The sequence below is a fragment of the Homalodisca vitripennis genome, chromosome 5 (genome assembly GCF_021130785.1).
Source record: "Homalodisca vitripennis isolate AUS2020 chromosome 5, UT_GWSS_2.1, whole genome shotgun sequence".
Classification (NCBI taxonomy): Eukaryota; Metazoa; Arthropoda; class Insecta; order Hemiptera; family Cicadellidae; genus Homalodisca; species Homalodisca vitripennis.
The window spans coordinates 127112645-127136362 of record NC_060211.1 but is presented as its reverse complement, the minus strand read 5'-3'; the positions used below and the strand labels follow the sequence as shown (position 1 = coordinate 127136362).

General features: G+C 32.9%; 1 protein-coding gene across 1 annotated transcript; it reads right to left on the bottom strand.

The window, feature by feature from the left end:
* Positions 1–1128: 1128 nt before the first annotated feature.
* Positions 1129–22328, bottom strand: LOC124362849 (adenylyltransferase and sulfurtransferase MOCS3). The gene is made up of 8 exons (XM_046817706.1): positions 22047–22328; positions 18964–19060; positions 18742–18834; positions 14809–14929; positions 12402–12703; positions 10924–11150; positions 6966–7200; positions 1129–1864 (listed from the first exon to the last, which is right to left on the bottom strand). Exons 1-8 carry the CDS (start codon positions 22149–22151, stop codon positions 1713–1715), a joined length of 1332 nt encoding a protein of 443 aa, XP_046673662.1. The 5' UTR covers positions 22152–22328; the 3' UTR covers positions 1129–1712.
* Between the last annotated feature and the right edge of the window lie 1390 nt (positions 22329–23718).

The window sequence follows — 23718 nt, the reverse complement described above, 5'->3', positions numbered from 1 at the left end:
CTAAAACTTTTAATCTTTGTTAATATTTTGAGTATATCAATTATAATGCATCAAGCTGGAAGGCAGAATGAATATTACATGAAAATAGTCATGCATATGAATGCAAGACTGCTTCAAAACAACATGACAATAATCATTACACAAATGTATTTATGAATGCAAAACATCTTCAAAACAGGGTAAAACAAACAACTTCATGGTAACAAATATTATGTTGTATTTGGAGCAGTTTATAATCCTTAAGTATATATAATATTTACATTAAAATTGGGTCTTAACAATAAAAATAAAAATGAATAAATGGACCAGTACCAATAACTCTCCCTCTAATCACCCCATAAGTGGCCCAGTCAGATAGTAGGTTTTAGTTTACCACTGCCCATTGTATTTCATTGAATTTCTTGGCAGCACAGAAACAGTTAGATAATATTCACATCCCTCAAATTCAAATTAATGCTGCACAAAAATCTTAATTTGTGTTTATTCATAATAGACTTTTACCGAATTTATCTTACTATTTTGAAATCATTAGTTAAGATAACTAACATGTAATTAGTTATCTTAACTCTAATGACACTACACTTTTGCCTATCCTGTTTGTTCTAATAATCTAGAGAAGGGTTGTTACTTCATATATGGTTATGTTAAGTCAAATCAAATTTTGACGAAGTAAAGCTCATTGTCCGTAAAGTTTCACAACATTGCCTTGTATATGTTGTCCTAAATGGCTCTGTAGACATCATATTACATTTCTAGAAGTTACGTTTGGGTTATTTATTACACACTTATCTGAAATAAATTGTTCAGTTGATCTGCCAGCTCTCTGATATTCAGACACCTTGTTTCCCATAATTTAAAGAATTTTTATTCCTTTGTGTGGCTCATTTAAATGAAGGTTCCTAGATTACTAAAATATGTATGGTTAATATTTGTGGAAATTGTTTTCTCCAATGAATACTCAGACTCTAAAATCTTTAATTTATAAATTTTTTATTGTTTATTTACTAGCTTATCAAAATAAAATTCTAGCTATTGGCTGTACTCTCATTTCATAGTAGAGCACCACTTATCCTCCAATTTCAAAATTTTGTCCAACATGATAGTTTATTGTTTTGTATTTTTTCTATTTATTAGATAGTCATACTTAGCTGATTAAAAATGTGAGATAGTAAGGTGTGCTACTCTCATACTTTCAAACGCCTTGTGTCCTAAATTTCCATTCTCTATGAGTTTTTAGACCTTTTTTGAATTATTTAAACTCCATGTTTATCACAGTTTTCTATTTTACGATGCAGATAAAATTATGGTTATGCTGTTTAGCCCATTAACCATATAATTTGTGATTTGTTATTTCACTTCACATCACATACTTACTCTGCGTTGTACATTTTCTACATCCTAGATGGATTGTAGGAGTTTTGGGATATTAAATAGTGTTTATTTAGCTATTGTATGGTTTATACTTGTATAAACTCTGGTATATTACATTTGGTTTGCACTGGTACAATATCTGTGACATGTTTAATGGCAGATGATCAACATCATACAGCACAGTCTGATATACATTTTTTGTATAGTGGATTGTCTAAGACATATTTAATGTGCCAACATTACCACATGACAGCCTTGAAGTAGATATAAATATCTGTGGAATGTTGAATATGCAGACAATTAACATGTCTGATGGAGAGAGTGGATGATCTGGAACACCTTCAATAGGCAGGGAACTGAGGGTCAACTTTGGATGCCCAACTGTGCAAACCTCCTTTCAGGTCCCTCAGTTCGATAGCAGAGTTGAAGAGCAGAGGTTGCAGTCTCTTAACAGCCAGCTGAGAGTCGTTCCCTCGCCGGCACACCATACACACTGCAAAAATTTATTGGTACTTATTAATTATTATTATCTTTATAAGTACCTCTTTAAACAACAGTTTATACAGTAGGATCCAACCATTTCATACCAGAACAAATGCAGTTGCACAAGACTTGGTCAGGGTCAATAAAACATGTAAAAAGTTATCCTACATTATTAAAAAAAAAAAAAACAACATTCAATTCTGTTCATGCAATACCAGCTGTGAGCAATTCCCTGATTTAGCCCAAAAGCGTAGATATCATTGTTTATGGAAAGCCCCATTTTTCAGACGGTTTTGGGTGTTACATACAATTTTTAGACTTTTTATTCTTGGTTCTATTTTTATATTCTTCACAGGTAAGCTGTTAGTTACAAAGAATGTTTCAGAAACTCTTTATTGAACAATTAATTACTAAAGAAACGTGTTTTAACATAGTGTATGCAAACATTAAAATTTGAGTTAGAATGCAATATTTAAAAAATAAAATTTAAAAAAATTGTTACAGTGTCACAAATACTTTAATACAGAAAACCTACTTAAATGATTTAACCCTGACAGTGTGTGAAGCGCATTGAGATGCACTTAAAAAAGCTGTGTGTCTCAGATGTGCTTCAAAGATTATGGATAAAAGTACTATTTACTGGCTAGATATATGAATACTAATATACAGTAGAGTCCCAGTAATCCGAGGTGAATGGGACCGAATGTACCTCGAATTGTGAAGAACTCGAATTATACGGAACACTTTGAGAAAAATTGGGTTATAATTAGAACTGAAGGCAAACAAAAGAAATATGCTTTTATTACAAATACCAGCATTAAGAAATTACTTACAGAGGTCCAAAGATGCAATGTTTACTTAAAAAAACTGTCTAGAGTTTTTTGTTTCACCACACTGCAGCGTTTGCGGGCAGCCATGTCTCTCCACCGCCGAAGCAATAACGTGTCTGCCGCTGTCGCCTCTGCTTGCTGCTCTACGTAGCGCAGGGCCGCATCCAGTGCTGCGTAGCCGTCGCTGTGAGTCATTGCCGGGGTCTGTCTCCTGCACACTTTCTTCTTCCTCACTCCTGTCAGCTGTCATGTCTGTGACCATCTCAACTATGGTGTCGTCTGTTGTCTCTAACTGTTCGTCCCTACTCATCCACTCTCCAATATCAGTTTGATTTGTCCCATTGCAACCAGGAAGTCTGTTTATTAAATTTATTAACGGTAGATCGTCATCTTCATCATCATTTTCAATTTTACACACTCCGATTTTCTTCCATGATTTCTGGATTGTTTCTGGTTTAATTTCGCTCCAAGCTTCAGCGATCCAATAAATTACATCTTGATTGTGACTTTTTTCAGGAAATCTTTTATGGTTGCACCTCCTTCAATTGTTTGAAACATTGATTGCAACAAACAGCGTCTGTACTTTTTTTTCAAAGTTTCAAGTACGCCTTGGTCCATAGGCTGAATGAGGCTGGTCACGTTCGGTGGCAAAAACATCGTGCGTTTGCCATCGCATTGCAGTTCCCCTTCATCTGGGTGTGATCCTGTGTTATCAAGTGTTAAGATGGCTTTAGAGGGTAGGTTGCTTTTCTTCAAAAACTTTTTGGTTTCAGGAACAAATTCACTAAAAAAACCAGTTTTTAAAAATTTGTTTGTTCATCCATGCGTTTTTTTTGGTTTGTATAAGTTGCTGGAAGCGTTGAAATAGACATGTTTTTAAACGCACGAGGCTTAGCAGACTTGCCAATGACAGTTAGTTTTAATTTATGGCTTCCTGATGCATTTGAAGCGGCTAGCACAGTCAGTCTCTCTTTTGCTTTTTTTGTGACCCAGAGCAGCTTTTTCCTCCCGTGAAGCTAGAGTTTTTGATGGCAAAGTTTTAAAATTCAAACCAGTTTCATCACAGTTGTAAATCTGATCAGGTGTTAAATTTTCACTTTTAATAAGATTTTTTAACTTTTCACAGAACTGAACAACTGCCTCGGAATCCGCCGAAAGTTTCTCCCCACAAATTTCTAACTACCTCACGCCATAACATTTTATCCAACGGTCAAGCCATCCTACACTTGCCATAAAATCTTCCTCACCTTCATTGATTTCATTGCTAAAGTACAATGCCTTTTCCTGTAAAATAGGTCCGGAAATAGGACAACCTTTGTTTCTTTGTTGACAAAACCATAAAAATAGGGCCTCGCTAGTTTTTTCATACTCTGCTTTCTTCATAGACTTCCACTCATTAGTACACTTTTCCAAGCACTTTTCTGATGCAAACTTTTCAATTTTATCGCGATTCCTTCGCCAGTCACCAACTGTCACTTCACCTACTCCGTACTCGGCAGCTAATTTTTTTAACGTTTCACCTTTATCAAGTCTTTTAAGAGCTTCTAGTTTTGTTTTTATCAGTACAAACTTTCTTTTACTTTTTGAACTCATAGTTCACTGTACAATGAACACATAAACACTTCAGAAAATACTTTTTTACTAAACCTTAATATTTAGACAACAAGTACTGTACGTTGTAAATAACAGAAGGGTAAGCGCACTGCGATCGTAATCTAGAACAACCGTACCGCAGTCGAACGTGATGATGAGCAACGGACTGATTTATTTTTAGACAATACGGGGCACGATGTTCCGTGGCCTTGACAATAGGGTGGGGGTGGGGCGGTGCAAATGAAGTGGCACTGATGAGTCAGGCTGCCGGCTTCTCCAAGTAGCCTAGCACTCAGTTGACAGACATGCGCTCGAGTGTGTTGTACAAATATGTCAATATCACATTTTACTTTTTTACATGTGTTGGCTCGGATTTAACGGAACCTCGGACTATCGAGACTCGAACTATCGGGACTCTACTGTATTCAAGAAGTTCTAAACTACAGATTATAATAATATTTTTATAAGTATATATATATATATATAAACTGAAAAGTTTAATTACATTCCACTATAAGACAAGATAAATATTTCAGACTAATCATAACACTACCACACACAATGAAGAATAATAACGAGATGCGTAGTAGACGCGTACACTCGTGACAAACCGAGAAAGCAGCAATACACGCCACGGATATTTTTGGTTATGGCTTTTGTAGGAGTGGCAGAACTGACGAGCAGGTGGTAGGAGTTAGACAAAGGGCGCTCCCCTCCCCCTGGCGCAGAGTGAAGGTTGTTTATAAATACTTCCTTGGCAACTGCGATAAGCACGGAGAATGCACCGGGCATTTCGAAGGCCTTTTGTAAACTAAAAAAAAAACTCTCTAAGAGACAATAATCTATAATATTGGATATAACTGTATTTGGCATTTTAGTCAAAGTATATCATTCTAATATATCCGTCTACGGCGTCGGAAGGGTTAAAGAACTATAATTCAAAACCATAAACGTTGAATTGGGATTAAAAGCTCCACAGCACTACAAGAATTTATGTTACACCTGAGCCCTTTTTTATTCAAGCCAATAATGCAAAATATAGCATATTTTCACATTTTATATTTATTCATGAATATATATTTTATTACTTATATCTATAATGGATGGATAAAATAAAACTTTTAGTTAGTGGTGTTGAATTCTGTTTTTAATGGCCACAGAGTAGAGGTTACTATTTAAATATTATGAGTTACCCCCTTTACCATCTTCTCTTGACTCTTGTTTCTTTGAACAGACATCATGCTTTTAACTAATCACACATTATTCCTCATCACAAAATAGAATTTATAAAATAACTTTCTTTCATTTTGTTAGTGAAAGATTGCAAAATGGCATTTAAAAGATTTTATAGATGTGGTTTTTATTTATTAAGTCTTTGAGTGCCATATCATATTTCATAGTCATATACATAAATTGCCAAAGCACTTTCTGCTGTTTTGCAAGTGTGTGAGGAAAACTATTCAACCGATTTGAATAATTTCTTTTTAATTTGTGTGTTATTAAACAAGGTATTATTTGACATAAAATATTATAATTTTATTTTTATTCATATAAAAAGAATATATTTAAACTTTGAAATAAAACTTTATATATACAATATTTCTCTTAGTTACACCATAAGAAAGTGCATAAAAAACTAAACAAAACCCATACACAATATGGTTTGTTACAGTAATATTTGACCAGATACTGCAATATATACAAAATACAACAAAAAGCAATTTTTGTTAAAGTTTGTCAAAAGTTTTGAAACAATATTATAAATAAACTATTTCACTCAATGAAGTGAAGTAATCAAGTACAGGCCCACGTATAACCTTAGATCACTAAATCAATAGTCTGGTTGGGACTTACTCAACACCAATTCAACACTAAAATACACATCACTAAACAAATAAACAACAAAAAAGAAGTTCATATATACATTGTAAGCTTTACTTAACTCAATTAGAACAGTAATAACAATAGTTTTCAGCATAAACACTCTAATTTAGCACAACATAAACAACTAACTAACCAAACTGTGTAATTAATGGTAACAAGTAATAGCTGATAAACTATCAAGCCATATGTTTGTCTGTGATGACAAATAACTACAAGGAGGTAGTGAACGTTAAAAATTGGTCAAAATCGATTGTTCGAAACTCGTAGATTGCAGTGAAATACATTTTGTCAAAACAAAAATGAACTATATGTAATATTAATTAAATACAAACTGTCTACAGGGTAGACCCTGGCAATTTATGCACATTACACATTGTCTACTATTTAGAGACTGTGGCACTCAAAGGGTTAAGTTATCTCTATATTCCCATTGTATACAATTTTGAGTGAGTTTGTAGTACAACCTTTATTTCTATACAAACATTCAGCAGTTTATAAGTGATGTGGAGATTACCCAATATTTTGCTTCAATTTGTACATGAAACATCACAACAGAAAGTTCTATAAAAAATCCACTTAATAGGCTGTAACTCTCAATAATTGTGATAAGATACATTTTATACGCAGTATCGGGCTTAGATTTTGGTAAAAGGGACAACAATACTTAAAACAAACTTCTAGCTATCTAATGAACATTTCTCAAAGCTATTGGCTGATTCCATTACTCTCCACTTCACATTTATTTACATGTATGTATGTGTGTGTAAAATGCCACTAGTAGTATCAAAAAGGATGGTTTGTTACCTAATGTAGCTGATTCATTTGAATGCCTCCTCTCTGCACAAATCCTCTGAAGATAATCAATATTCTTGACCAAAGACTGGAGAGGAATATTTATTGAGCCAGGAATCGAGCACATCTGGAACTCTGTTTCTTGTCGGACATCAATGATCGTATATGGTTCTTTCCCTTCCATGAGAGTATGTAACTGTTCTGGAGACATTCTTTCATCGTCTTTCAGCAAAGATAAGTGTGAGTCCTAGAAAATAGAACATTTTACAATTAGAGAGAACATAGCATATTTATATTAGTACAAACAAAGGTTTAAATTCCTAATAACTTGAAAGGATGCAAAGAAAAAGTCTCCCAATTTTTAACCAAGTATCCAACATGTTCCTTGAAAAAGGCTTAAGGTAAACTTGTGTTGCTATTTTACAAATCATTTTCAAATCAACAAACAACAGAATCACATTTATACTAATAATGACAAATGTTGTGACATATCTGCAAACACTTTACAACCTAAACGATTAGATTGAAGGTGTAGCTTGAAACTAACCACTTTGTTACTACTACAGTGGACTAATGAATGAGCTTTATAATGTTGCAGCTGTATGAGGGTGGTCTGAAAGTTTCCGACCTAACAAACATACAAGACATTTTTTTCTGAATTTAAAAAAAATGTTTCAACATAGTCTCCTTGTAACTCTACACACTTTTCCCAGTGATGCTCCAAATAGTACTCCTTATTTTTCTCTGCAAAATAATTGCGAGTGTGATTGCCTTTTCATTTGACGAAAATCTTTGCCCTCCGAGCGCAATTTTTAGATGAGGTAACAAAAAGAAGTCGCTTAGGGCTAGATCTGGTGAGTAAAGAGGATGGTTAAACAGTTCAAACAGTAATCTGTAGATTTTCGCCATGTCAATCGCTGCAGTGTGAGACAGTACCGTTGTCTTGGTGAAACAGGATTTTTTTCTCCAAATGTGGCCATTTTTCCAAAAGTTCTGCCTTCAGCTTGTCAATTAATGATGCATAGTATGCTCCTTTTTTGGGAAAAGAGGACAAGACACAAGAATTGGAGTAGAGCCTCAGGTTTAAGACTATCCAAATTGTTTATCTCTCCTTACGCAAAAGGGTGGACAGCTCTCCTAGACGATAATAAGGAGGATATAAGACTGATATTAGGAATGTTGACAGGACATGGCCTCTCTGAGGAAGCACCTTATGAACGTAGGCCTCAGTCAGAGCAGCGAATGTAGACTCTGTGGAGAAGAGAAGGAGTCAGTGGAGCACATTTGGTTGGATTGTCCTGCCATCGTAGAGACTCGGAAAAGATACTTGGGAGCATATCTCCTCAGCCCCAAGGACATTAGAGAACAGGAGCCCTTAAATCTGATTGGTTTTGCAAAAGCCTCGGTCTTTGAGGGCACAAATTAAAGTAAGGGAAGCGCAAAGGTCCTTTTTAGGACTAAGTGCAGGGACAAACTGTCATCTTCCCTCAGGAAGGAAAAAAAATGGTCCTTTTTTCCTTTCTGAAGATAATTGATTAAAATAACTCCTTGACTATCTCAAAAAAACAATAGCATCACTTTCGCAGCCGAAAAAAAGGTTTTTGCTTTTTTGCAGCCGCACCCCCCTTTGCAGTTCACTGTTTGAACTGTGTTTTTGTTTCGGGCGTATAATGGTGTATCCAGGTTTTATCTACAGTAATTAATCAGCGCCAAAAGAGCTTTTGAAATGTTCATTCGAACATGTTTTCGTCTAACATGAGCAAATGCGGCACCCAACGCGCGGATAGCTTTCTCATACATAAACGTTGATTTTAAATGTGACAAACACGTTCTTTTGACATGTTCATAACCTCTGCTATGTCTCTCACTTAAAAAAAAAAAAAAAAAAAGAAAAAAAAAATTGGCGTTCGTGTACCACCATTTGGCGAACCTTGGTGATGTTTTCGTCGGTAAATGCAGTTTTTGGACATCCTGGACTGTCATAGTCTCTCAAGCTCTTAAGGCCACATTTAGATTCAGCAGCCCAACATTTCACTGTGGTATATGATGATGCAGAGTCCTCATACACAAAATTCAACTCATATTTGATTTGCAAAGGTGTATTGGACAAAGATGAAGTACAAATATTTAATAATAGCTCTTGATACTCGATTTTGTCCAATTTCACAAAAGAACTCACTCAAACAACTGTTACATAAAAACTGCATGTCCAAAATGGCTGAACTTTGCAGAGTAACTGTCAACAGATGAACAATAAAATTCAGTACCTTATGTTTACAAGTGCTGTCATCATTTTGAGGTTGGAAACTTTTCAGACCACCCTCGTATGATGATAATTGTTTATCCAATTCACAGGTTCATTTTCTTTATTCCAAGAAAATTGATAAGAAAAATGTTGCAATTATTCATGAGTTTAAACATAGTTCTGGGTTTAATTTTGAATCCCTGTATTTGGGATATCCTTTACCTAGTAGTATCTGCTCCATTCCAGCCTTTCTGGTCAAAAAACCACTTCTCTTTTACCAGTAGATCAACAGGAGTGTAATTGATATTATTCCAAGTCTCAGAATTGAGATGAGACTTCTTCCTTATTCAAAGCAAATTTCTATGTAGGTGGAACACAAATCATCTTGGAATCTTGCTAAGGATGCTAAGAATCTTCATGTCTTTTCTCTTGGTTCATCCACTTTGGAATTAAACCTCTGCATGCATAGTGTTCAAAAATTATTTCATAACATCTCACTGCTGAACACATTTATTCTAGACAAAACATTTATTTCAACATCCTGGAATACACTACAGCTAACCCTACTTAACAAGAAAAAATGATAAAGTGTGATAAATCATGGTTTTTAGTTACACTACAGAAACAATAAATGCCAATAGATCCATTGGAATAGTTTCAGTCTACCACAGCAAAAGCAAGTACATATGTACATACAAATCAAAGATCAAGGTCATAATGATCTTTTTTTGGAGGCATATGGATTGTGCACACATTGACTTTAAGGCAAACATTCAAACAAAATACTTACTATAACTACATAGCATTTTTACAGATCTACATAAGTAGGGAACAATCATTCAAAAACTCATCATGCAGACAGGTGGATTATAATACTCCTTTAATATTATGGGTCGTTTTCAATTTTATACAGAAACTGACAGAATTGATGGAACTGAATGAAATGTAATACAAGTGTAGATGAAAAATAGTACTTTATCAGGAACTTATTAAAACTCCTGAAATATGTATTATGAGAGGAAGGAGTTTCTTAACTTGAGGGACATTCTTTCCAATCTTAATACAAAATGGAATTTTCCCCCTCAGTATGTCTGAAGTTAAGGCCTATCATCCAATGCATACTACTTAATATGTATTGATATTAACAGCACCTAGGTATTATGCCTTACATGTTACATACCTCTTAGCCAGGCATAAATATTTTAATAGAAATTATAGTTGAGTACTTCTAAAAATACAAGAGGTTGATATTTGTAATGTAGTCTTATTGTTTTTATCTATTATTATTATAGATAAACTATACACAGATAGTTTGACAACAATTATTTTAGTTCATGCTACATACTGTCAAGCACAACTATTCCCACCCTTAATATCTGACTTAGTTCATGACAAATTACATTACCCTTACATGAATTAATTAATTGTATTTTATACATAATTGTGAAAATTAGCAATCCATTTGGAACATTCTTATTTATGTTTAAGGTTTGTTCTCTTATTCATGTTCTCTAATTGTAGGTTTGTTACATTGTATTAATAACCTCCCCCACCTGATGAAGAAGATAGAGTCCAATCCTTGAAATGCTGTGTTAAACCTTTTGTACCACTTAACGATGACAAATCTCCGAAATCCTGTTATCCATTGTTATTCAATTTCAGTTAAATATATGTATAATAAAATATTGTAACAATATAATTTTATAATCTACAAATTTTAATTACTTTATCATTGGCAGCTGCTCCACAAAATTCTTCATAGTCAACTAGTTCAGTTATGCTTGGGTTAGTTCCACATATGAGGCAGTTTTCACTTTTCTTTCTTAGCTTGATGGTCCGAAATGAGGTGTTTTCTCCATCAAACAAAAGCAGTTTTGAACTGAGTACGTCACTCATCCCTAGTGTTATTTTCACAACCTCCAAGGCTTGCAATGTTCCAATAACACCTGTCACTAAGAACAATAAATTGTAGACATTAATACTGTTGCGTTAACAAATGTCCTTAAAAATTTAAATCGTTAGAACTAAAATCGTTAAAATTAAATAACTTTGAAATTGCTTGTGAAACAAGTTTTTCAATGAATGAGTTTTATGTTCACAGGAAGATATAGTTATCACAGTTTTAGCTTAGGTGATTAACATTTCTGTGATTATTTTATATAGGCTTCTGTAATTAATACTGGAACTACGTAGCAAACGTTGGATAATGAACTTACAAGTGGCTGAGCAATTGTAACTGCTTGAGAGATCATTTTATATATTTTCATTTTGTATCATGTTACCTTGCAATAATTAAGTCTTTGATGCGTTTCTTCTTGAGTGGTTATTTTTTTCTGTCCTGCATCCACTACAGAAATATACCTACGTGTAAAATTCAATACCTAAGGAGATACATTTATATAAAAATTTTAAGTTCAAGTTTGCATGGTATTCTTTTTAGTGTAAAAATATTTGTATTTTCTAACAAAAAACTTTTTTATTTTAATCTCTAAATGTTTGACTGCAGTAATAAGCTGCACTTCTAATTTATTGTACAGTTTACAATGAACTGAACAGTATTTTAATATTTACTTTTTTTATAAAGCTTTGGTTACTAATATATATATTTCATGTGACATTCTTATGTGTTTCTTATGATCATGAATTAGTGGAACACCTTCCAAGTGCAAGAAATGTAGTTGTGTATTATGACGTGCAATACAATTATGTAATAATTATGTAATTGTGGATTGTGTGGCTAACTGACCTGACAGTCAGTCAGAAAATGGATATAGAGTGCACAGTTTTCTTCTTGAAGCTCTTTTTGAAGCTAGACTGATAAATTAAGTGTAGGAATGAAACTTGGCTTTATTAAAGGTGAAGTAAGGACTATGAAGTCTTTTCTTCCACTTAAAATCAGTACAATTAAAGAAATATAGATGGTGAAAGTGTCATACTAATACATACCTGTACTCAAGACTCCAGCGTCACTGCAGTTAGTGACGATTTGAGATGCAGGAGGCTGGGGTAGATTTACCAGTGACATGGACTGTTTGCATGGTTGTAGACAGTGAGTATGTCAGACTACTACATACTTGTACCCAAGACTATAGCATCACTGCTGTTGTTAACGGTCTGAGGGGCGGGAGGCTGGGGGTAGAGGCAGTGGTAATATGGACCATCTGCATGGTTGTAGACAGTGATTGTGTCAGACTACTACATACCTGCACCCAAGACTCCAGCGTCACTGCAGTTGGTGACGGTCTGAGGGGCAGGAGGCTGGGGGTAGAGGCAGCGGTAACATGGACCGTCTGCATGGTTGTAGACAGTGAGTTGACCCTCCAGCTGTAAAGCACTACCAGACACCAGAGGGCGGCCTGTCAGCACGCAGGCATCATTCACCAGATAGCGAGTGGCGACATTGTCAGATGCATCCACCACCACATCGTACTGCTTCACCAGTTCCAGCGCGTTACTACTGCTCAGCTGTATTTGGTAATGCTGCACCTCTAGATTTGCGTTCAATCTGACAACAGAATTCTAGTTCACTTTATAATAGCAATAAATATAGAATATATATATATATATATATTAGAATATATTTTTACAGCTCTGGCATTGTAAGGAATTGCTTAATACATCTTACTCTACGATACACTTTTATTATTTAAGAAGTTAAAGTCCTTGAGTAAGTACAAAGTTTACTAATCTCTCCTGAAAATGTCTTTTCAGTTCAAAAATATCACATCAGCACATTCTTTATTTAATGTTTATTGTTGATTATGAACAAATTAGGCTACAAACTTAAAATTACCAAGTGTTATAAAATTAAACAGTTTAACATTTTTTTAATTTGATTTTCAGACAAATAGATGCAGATCCAACCTTGAGAGCATAATGGAATAAATTTTGCCATTACACATAGAAAATTACATTATGTTCTACACATGCTAGAATTAAACCTTTTATCTAGGATCACCATACATTCTTCAATCCTAGACAAATACTTTTTGAATTAAACTATGACATTTTATAAATAATTTATTCTTTACTTCATTATAAATCATTACATATGCTACTTAACATAAATTACTAATTACTACTTAGTTTTGCGTTAATATAAATAAGTTATTATTCCACAATCCTTTTTATAATTATTTGCTCTATGTAAATCTGTATAAATATAAAAAAGCCATTTAATTTCCCCCTAAAATGATAGAAGTAGTTATATCCACCACTAAATTACATGTTTTATTTTAATCTTCTCCCTGGCATTAGTCTCCAATTGCCTCAATGAGGAGCCTGGCGCTTAAGTCCAGTTGCTTTTTTTTTGTTGCCACCATAAGGTTACTTTTGGAACTGCTAATGGAAATATCTATTAACAGTACTGATGTCCTCATTCATTGAATGTTTTTATGCTTAGTGGTGCTGTCTTGGAGTAATATATGAAATGTTTTATCAACTACTCCATTAACAGTGACTTGTTTGTTTTTCATGACAATTCCTTCTTACTTCTTTCGCTGTCTTGTAGAATTATTAGACCTATTTTTAACTTCCTGCAACTACTGTTTTACTGATATATTGTTGTGTTGTTTTTACAATTCTTTGTACAGGACATGAACTGTCATTTTAATATAACTATACAAACAAATATTTCTTGCACAAATGAGTTTTTGTTTAGTATATTTTACCTTATTGGCTTAACTTTTAAATAACACCATATTATAAAGAATTTTATAATATTTACAATGATATATAATATACAACAGTTTTGTTCTATTACAGTTGTTAGAATAATAAACACATGAGAATGTCCTCCTGTGTTGAAGCGGGTTGATCAATTCAGCCCGGTAGGATCAGATGCATGTCGCAATAATTCGACCAGGAGAGGGTTAAGTAAATCTTGAAGACAAAAAGCTAGGTACTGAATGTTGCTGTGTGTGTCAATTCCTCTTCCATACTCTCCTATATTCTTCTTAATCTACCAGGACTAGTGTAAATTACACAGGTGTTTAAAACACCTATCTTTTGGATATTGTCCCCAATTTCTTTTGACTCCTCTTAAATAATTGTCTGAGAACTAATAGCTAAATTTATTATAGACTGCAAATGCCATAGATCTTTTTACACCTTTTAAAAGTCCATAGTAAATAATATATGTGTAGAAAGTACCATTTAATTCTGTAAAACATGGGCTAAACTCTAAATCTAAAAATTAAAGTAAACTTCAAAAAAAGTTTTATATTTAATATTAAAACAAACCATAATCAGTGGAAACTACTGTAAATGTTATACAGAAGAGATTAATATACTTAATAACTTTATTATTAATATATTTATTTCACATTAGCTATTTGGTTATGAAGCTTACAGAACCTCCTAATCTAACATTTCCATCTAAATCTATTTTCTGCACCATCATCACTTTCTCCAATACCATATGTTGCATTGACAAAATACACTTAAGTGATTGAGAGTTTACATGTTATTTTCTGTGTTATGTAACTGATTTACTTAAAATATCTTTAACCCATAAATTCTTAAATAAACTGCTTACATAATATAAATTTTTATTTTGACAATATATTGCACAAAATAAAACAATAAAATAATTGCAAGTAAGAATCAGACCGTTTTAAGGCAATTGCAGCAGAAGTAACTTTAGGTTTCCCCAATTGGTCTTCATTGTGAAGTAGTTGACGATGCAAGTTATTTTCCTCAACAACGTCATAATCAACAAGACCAAAGCGCCCTGAAAAATATGAATAAAGAAACCAAATTAGTTGCAATAGTGGATTACACTGCATATTAAATTAAATATCAACAAGTAATTTATTTGTAGAAATAATTATGCTTACTGCACATAAAAAGCTATAAGGATCATAAACACATCAGATTTATGATGTTCACTTTTCAGCACATAGAGCAGTCCACAATACCAGCAATTTATCCACTAGAATCGGCAACCCAGAAAAATAAGGAATGGTACACGTCACTGAACTGGAACCACAGGTACCTGACTCGACAGAGGTATGATTTTCAGTATCCATCACATCGCCTGACTTTGTATGAATAAAAGTATGTTACATAAGTCTACATATTTTTAACTTTTTACCAAAAAATATTAAAACAGAAAAAATCATAATGTTTTAAAAGCAAAATTCAAAACTATATTTATTAAATATTCATCATATTTTAATCCAACAAATATTTTGTAACACAAGACTAAGTTAGTAAAATATTAGTATAATACTGATTGACATGTCATAAATTTACTGGTTGATAAATGATACTATTATTTTGTAAAATTAAAACACAAAATAAATTTAGTAAATGTAGTGTAAAATTGAGAGCCATTATTTCTGTGCCACATATGTGTGAGCTAAATAGCTCACATATATTTGTTCTCTGGACACCCACAACTTTGTCTGCTGTGCATTATTACTGTAGTTGACAGGCCACTGAAATTATTACACTTAGTGTAATACATGTTACCTTTTATTGTTTTATGTACATATAGAACTCCTGATTCTGATTTTTATAATTTTATAGATTGCCTTGAAAAATATTTTATTTTATTTAATGGCCAAGTCCCACAGATACTTTAGCCTAGTAGGAGACCTCAATGTAAATATTTTGGAGTTACATAAGACCAATGTAAACCACTTTTTAAATGTACTTAGATCTGTAAACTTGTATTGCACAAATGAAAAACCAACTAGGGGTATGGCTTGCCTGGACAACATTTATTGTAATCTTGATAAAACGTCTTTTTAGCAGTAGCTTACATTGTTAGAACAAAAATATAATTTCTGATCATGCTGGTATGTGGGTTAGTTTTTTAGTCTTAAAAAAGGATACCAGTAAGTTTAATGTTGTAGGCCTACATGAAGTACGTCAGAAGCGGGAATCTTAATCAAAGTAACCTTAGGGAACTAAAAACTTGCCTTAGTAATGTTGACTGGTTTAATTTAGGTCTATGTAATAATATAGGTATTGATGTTATGTTTTCATTGTTTTTGTTGATGTATTAAGTTATTATTTTAACATTTGTTGTCCTTTTATCACTGTACCTGCAAAAAACCTAAATGTAAACTTAAAACCTGGTATACTCCTCAACTTAAGGATATGAGAGCTTATCTTTTAGTATTATATATCAGATGGAAACTAAGCTTAGATACTAGAGACAAGATTATTTTTAATAACTTCAAAAAAACATTACAATCTAGAAATTAATAAGGTGAAAAAGATTGCTAATGACAATATGATTACAAATGCAAAGAATAAATGTAAAACAGCATGGAGAGTTGTAAAAAAATGAATCTGGTAATCTGAATGGGCCTAGTAATAATATTGTACACTTTAACACCTGATGTTTTCAATAAGTTTTTTGTCAACCCTAGTTGTAATAGTGTAAATACAATTTTTAATGACGATGCCAGCAACATATCATATTTTGATCTCTTAGAGAACTATCCTCGCCCTGTTAATGTTATTGAACATGATTTCAAATGGAATTATAATTGACTGTGATACTGTAATTTCTGTTGTTTCCAAAATGAGCTGTTCACGTAGTGAAGACTTATATGGAATGTCCAACTTTGTTTAAAAAAATATTATAGATGTAATAATAATTGTACCTCTTACTTATATAATTAATTATATGTTAGTTGAGGGTCAGTTTCCTAGCTGTTTAAAATTTTCTATGGTTACCCCTATATTTAAGAAAGGAGACAAAGAATTTACCAGAGAACTACCGTCCTATTAAAATAGTCCCGATAATTAGTAAAATAATAGAATCCTGTTTAATTAAGGCAACTTTTTCAGTATTTTACATCAAACAATTTGATCTATCCTTATCAATTTGGCTTTAGACCAAATCACTCCACTGTAATGGGTGTTGAAGCAATTATTGAGGTTGTATTGAATTGTTTTGAGAATAAGCTGGTGGCTGGAACTACACTGATCGATTTGAGCAAAGGCTTTTGACACTGTTAATCACTCTATTTTATGTAAAAAACTTGAATTTTATGGAATAAGGAATTTGGAATTACAAATTAACTGAAAGTTATCTAAAAGACAGAGAACAAAAGGTTTATGTTAATAACCGTTCCTCAGAATTCTTAAGTGTAGTTTTCAGGGGTACCGCAAGGCTCTGTTTTGGGACCCTTTTTATTTTTTAGTATTTATTAATGATTTTAATATAAATGTACCATGTTTTTCAATGTTATATGCAGATGATACAACCTTGTTATGTTATAATACCGATCCTATTAATGTTAAAACCCAGCTTACAGATTCTCTAGAACAAGCCAAAATCTGGTTCTCTGTAAATAACCTAATGATTAATGAAACTAAGACTGAACATATACTATTCTCACTAAAAACATAATATAGACATTTTGTATGATCCTTATTTTTATCCTGTCAAGCTGTTGGGTATTTATCTTGACACTAAACTGAGCTGGGATGCACATATTAACTATCTTTGCAAAAAACTATCTAGAGTAAACTTGTCTCTTAAGAAAGTTAAGATCATGTGTCAGCTTGGAAACTTTGTTAATGGTCTGCTTTGGTCTGTTTCATTCGCAACTCAACTTATGGTGTAAGACTCTGGGGGTAACTCAAGAGCAGCCAAAAAAGCTTTTGTTTGGCAAAAAAAAGGCAATAAGAGCTATCACTGGTTTATCAGCTTCTGACTCTTGTAGAGAAAACTTTTCCTGATCTCAACATCATGACATTGAGTTGCATGTATATATACAGTAATCTGCTACATGTTAAAGAACATTTTGGTATGTTTTCATAACCACAGTTTTTATCATAATTATGAGACCAGACAATGCCTTAATTTAGTGACACCAAATGTTAGGTTGGCCAAGACTCAGAAAAGTTTTAAATTTCAACAGTACATATTGTTTAACAAGTTACCATTAGCAGTAAGGCAATTACCTTGTAATAAATACAAAAGTGTGATATATAGTTGGTTAAGAAGAAAATGCTTTTATACCACTGAAGAATATTTTAAACTGTGATTTTAATGATCTAAGAATTTGAATGTTGTAATTTTTAATATACAATTTATGGTTGTAAACATTATGACTTAGCTGTATTAACTTGACGAAGCTTTATTGTAATTTGTGTTACTTAATAGCCAATAAATAATCTGAATCTTTCAATATTTCAAAGAAAGAGATTCTTTGTACAAATTAATAAAACTTTTCATGGGAAACCAGAACAAATCTAGTTTACTAAATTTAGTTGACAATGTTTTTAACCTGCTCCAGAATCTAATCCATATTTTGTACATGATCCATCAGTCCAGTTAGTAGAGTCATGCCTTACCACTTGACTATAAGGTGAGACCAGTGTATATACAATCTACTATTTGTACATAAATCTCTGGCAGCTGATTGATAGCAAGGCCTTCTCAGCTTATATCATAGACCCGAGGTAAAATTTAACCTGCATTTCCACATACTGACATGTCTAAATTTAAGTGCAGTAATGTGGATAATGCTTTCAGACTTGTATCTTAGGTTATCCCCATTAAAAGAAGAGACATACCAATACCAGCCCCTGCCAAGTAGAGGGCTGCAGGACATCCCAGACCTCCCATGCCAATGATTAGAACTGAAGTTTGCTGCAGCTTCTTTTGACCTGACAAACAATTTTACAAATTGATGAATATTGTAACATATCCCATGCTGTAAAACTTTCAAAGTGATATTTCTTCCCTCATGCTAAAATAACCAAGTAAACTGTAGGTATATATTTATTCCCACATACCCGCTACTCCAATCTGAGGAATTATCATTTGTCGAGAATATCGTATTATATCACTTTTTGAAAGATTAGAGCCATGCTGACCATCTTGTTTTGAATCCTGAAAAAACAAACATATATTTTATGGAAATTCTTCAAAATCTCCAAAAATTAGGTACTTTATGTTAACATTAACATTATTACAAATAATAAAATTATTGAAATCATATGCCAAGTTTAATAAATTGTAGTATTGAATTGTTTATTTCATTAAAATAAATCGAATTGTTCAATAAAAACAATCGAAAAAAGAGTATAGGCCGCTTATTCATGTCTTCACATGGCTGCAGTACTATATAATAAGCCGCCACCACCACAATCATTTCATCAACATTTATGATTGATTATCTAAACTACAGAAACCAAAATGTAGAAACAAATCACGTTATAATAGGTATTTAAAATTACAGTGTACAATTCAGTTGTTTTTACATCTAAAAGAGTAAATAATTAAATGATAAATAAAAAACTATTTATGCTGTGTGTACTTAATAAATAATGTAAAACATAAAGCAGTGTAACATTTAGGTATAGTTGCTTCTAACTCTTATATAGTATAAACGTGTCTGACCGCTTACGACATAAATCACGCATGTGCATTGCCATTTGAATTGCGGCCATTACTCAAATATTATACAAATGACTTTACCTTGTTTGAATTATTTTGGACCGATGCAGGAACAGAACAAAATCAACCTAAAATTAGATATCTATGATAAAACAGTACAAAATTAACCTCAAAGAAAAAGTTAAACATGTTTGTTTTCTTAAGCTTTGACACCCGTTTTTTTTGCAGCTAAGTCTCTTAGGCGTTTTACAGACAACTGCACAGCATCACATTCGTTTTGCTGTTCCAACCATTTCATACCAGTCTCAAAGCACTGGAAGGCTCTTCAATTTTTCATCCGAGACGTCATCATCTTGATCATCGTCTTCATCAATGTCATCTTTAGCGATCTTGTACCTGCGCTAATATGTTGTTATCTGTCAACAGTTCAGAGCCAGGATTATCCGCATCACACTGTAGCCACTCATTAATGTTTTCGGTACTTTGGGATTATACCGACCACACCAGTATGAAGAACACAAAAATATAAATTTATAAAAAACAAACATGATAGAACGAAAAAACAACTCTTTCATTACAAAATATTACAAACTTACAACGATTATCAGTTGTTAATAGGGTCAGATTCCGTTATATGCCCCCAACGCTTCAACTTTTTCTATTAACTTAGAACGTTATAAAACGATGTAGTTGATTAACAGAACTAACATTCCATTAATCAACAAGCATTTCCAGGTATTGTGATCGGTATTGTTGTCGCTGTTATCTTATCTTTCTCGAGAATCCCGATTACGTCAGGCCGCGCGGCATCATATGATTATTTAAGTTTTTTGCACGGTACATAATTGCCTTTCCATTACAATTCAATTTATATTTCTGATCAGCCACTCTAAAATTTGATATTTAACTGATAGGTACTATCTCGAGGGATGTTTTTCTTTCGTTGACATCAGCGCGGGCTTCGGCAGCACCTTTGGAGGCACTCGCATTTTGGGTGGCGGAGTGTGATCACGAATAAAAACAAGTTTTGTGTGTTTTTTTCAATAAAGAGTTTAGTTTTTGTTTGGTAAATGTTTGTTTTTGTTGAATTTTTGTGTTTGGAGAAATGTAGGGGTAAAACACGGAAGTACAACAAAGCAACGCACCAGCTGAACGGGCGGCGAGACTGCAATCACGTTATCAACTAGACCGCTCGACTTTGACCTCTGTCTGAGGATGGGGAGGGGTTTGCGATAAGACATTTCCTGTTTTATAGTGACGAAATATTGTTCTATGCTAATCTAGTAATCAGTAAAAGCAAAATGTCAAATAACGATTCATGTTTGGGTGTGGTCAGTATAATCCCAAAGTACCATGTTTTCTTGGTCACATTCTTCAAATCGGTTTTCGGTTAACCAACATTTCGGATGACCGACTTTCAGATAATCAACGCTCTACTGTAGTAAAAAGTAAGTAAATGTTATACTGTTTTGTTTGTTATATTTTAAAAATACATATCCTAGATTTTTTTGTATTCATAACATTATTACTTTTTATGGTGTTATTTGAAATGCAACGCAGTTTAGTATAAGTAGTTATAGCAAGGACACTTTAAAACTCATGAATATTGATGATTCGATATTATCGATCACTCGAGTGTTGGGACACATTATATTGCAGCCTTTTGGACAATATTGTTATTCAATGCATTACAAGTAAATGGCGATAATTGTACATACCTATAATGATAAAATGTTTTTATATTTGATAGATTGTTAGATGTTTTTAAATCAATAATTTGGTTTCCTGATTCCCGATAGTAGCGATGGCTGCTTACTATACGGCAGCCAAAGGCACTTATAAAAAATTATGTTCAGCGGCCTTGAATTACATAAATACAGCTGAGAAAAAAATACTTTTGTCTTACCCTAGAATACATCTTTTTACCGCTTTTTCTCCGCTAGTCTGGAGAAAACATCCCTTTTGTGATTTACATAGCTGGCCAAGGGGTGTTTTAACCAAGATACATAAAAGATTATAGCCTAGATCTATAATTAGTAATTTGACAAGTAATTAACACAGTACTCTTAATTAATTTTGATATTGGGTACAGTACGATAAGAGGGCTCAGTTTTTTATATCAAAATTATCAAACGATATTTAATTAATATCTCCATTGATACGTTCAACCAATAGTAATTAATTTGAATGGGGACTAAAATCATCTGCACCAACTGTAAACACATTTTCATGTTCTAAACACAATGTGTTCTATAAGTAACTTCTTTTAAATAAAAAAAAGATAGTTATATTTAGAAAACTAGGCAAAATAACACTAAATAAACTTTCTTGGTTTCTAGATGTTTGTTAGCCTACGTTTTCTTAATTATTTAAATATATATTGATAGTTCCATTATTCCATATGTAAAGTATCGATTATTGAAAAAAGCAATATAAAAACCGGGTCCTCTTCGTACCCTGTCCCTAATATTTTTATAACCTTTTTATCTTGCAAAAATTTCAGCTCTCTTTCTTTTCTTGCAAGAGCTAGCTTTAAAGCTGCTATTTCAATTTTTAAATCTTCAATTTTTTCTCTTTCTGACATTGTGCTATTTTCCTTCCTTGATATTGGATATTGGTTATTCAACTATATATCTAACTAAACGAACGTCTTTATAAAACCAACGACAAAATAAAAACAAAAATTAACCAATACATGTCATGCCTAACAACATAACCTACACAAACACAAACCAAAAGTCAAACCAATTACCAAACTAGGCTTCACTACACGACAACATAGAAAATAAAAATGACAAACATTTTTGTTATCTTTCATGTGTGCGCCGTAGTGTGGCAAGTTTATAAGCCATTCAACCCTTCTATTTTCTGTTACAATCATCATGTGCTTATAAAAAACATGAAAATCGTAGGTTCATAATTTATTGATACAGACGAGAAAGAGATGCTAACTTCACGATGTTATTTAAAAATATGATAGAAACTACTGACTAATATTTAATTGCAAAAAGGTGAACGTTTTTTGTATTACTTGAAATGTTGACTTAATTTTTTGACAATGAAAGGAACCAATTTAACATTCTTATGCTCTCTGTAGTTCCACGATTATTCATAATTCTACAATCCTCTTAACTAATCTTTGCTCTGACGACGCCAATATCAGCAAGACAACTAAGGTTCTGGGATTCTTGATCAAAACGGGCAGACGTGGTATGAGTGAGGATGTCTACACGCAGTACTCTTATCAATTCTGTACAAGAGTTTGGAATTTGCTTGGTAGGTTTACCAGCTTGAATATATCCCACGTATTAGGTGGCTACAGGACAGAGTTTTGCGAATGAAATAAATTTGTATACAAGCTAGCAGTATAAAAACAATAAAATCCCCAAAATAGCATTAGTTTTAAAAACTTGTTTCTATGTTTGTTATCTAGCTGTAAGAAAGGTTTGTCAGTGACATGTTTCCACTTTATTGTAGTAAATTTACATTGTTAGCTATTAAGAATGTGTCAATTAATAATCATTTATGGTGTATGTATGTTATCTATAAACTAGATACAATACAAATACAAAGTATGGAACAAAAACAGGAACCTCATTTAAAGTGAACTGTATTACATTTTTCAATAAACTTCAAATTGGAACTTGACTCATCCTAATAATTGGTTTAAAATGATAGTTTATAGCTGGATAATAACTTTAGTAGGCATCCTTTTTATATCACAAATTAATGTTTTTATAAAAAGTACTATGAACCTACATAGCATATTATTTTTGTATTATATATGAATTGCCCATTCAAACCATTTAGATGCATCATATTATTATTATATGCTATTATTATAGATATTATTATTTATATATAATATTGTCGACAATGCTCTGTTAAACATGAGCAAACACCAACGCTGAACCAAGTGCGACTGGTATATCATTCGATATTCCAAAAAACTTCAATCAACCTCGCCTTCATTCCAGTACTGAGATCTTACGCTCAAGCGGCAACACAAAACTGATCTCCGTTCAGAACTGCCGACGAACCTGTAACACTCTAAAATGGTAAACATGCTGATTTACTCTTTTCGAACCTTTAAGAATTCGTCCCTAATCTAGTCAAAATACTCATGCCAGTAATAAAAAAGTATTGAATTG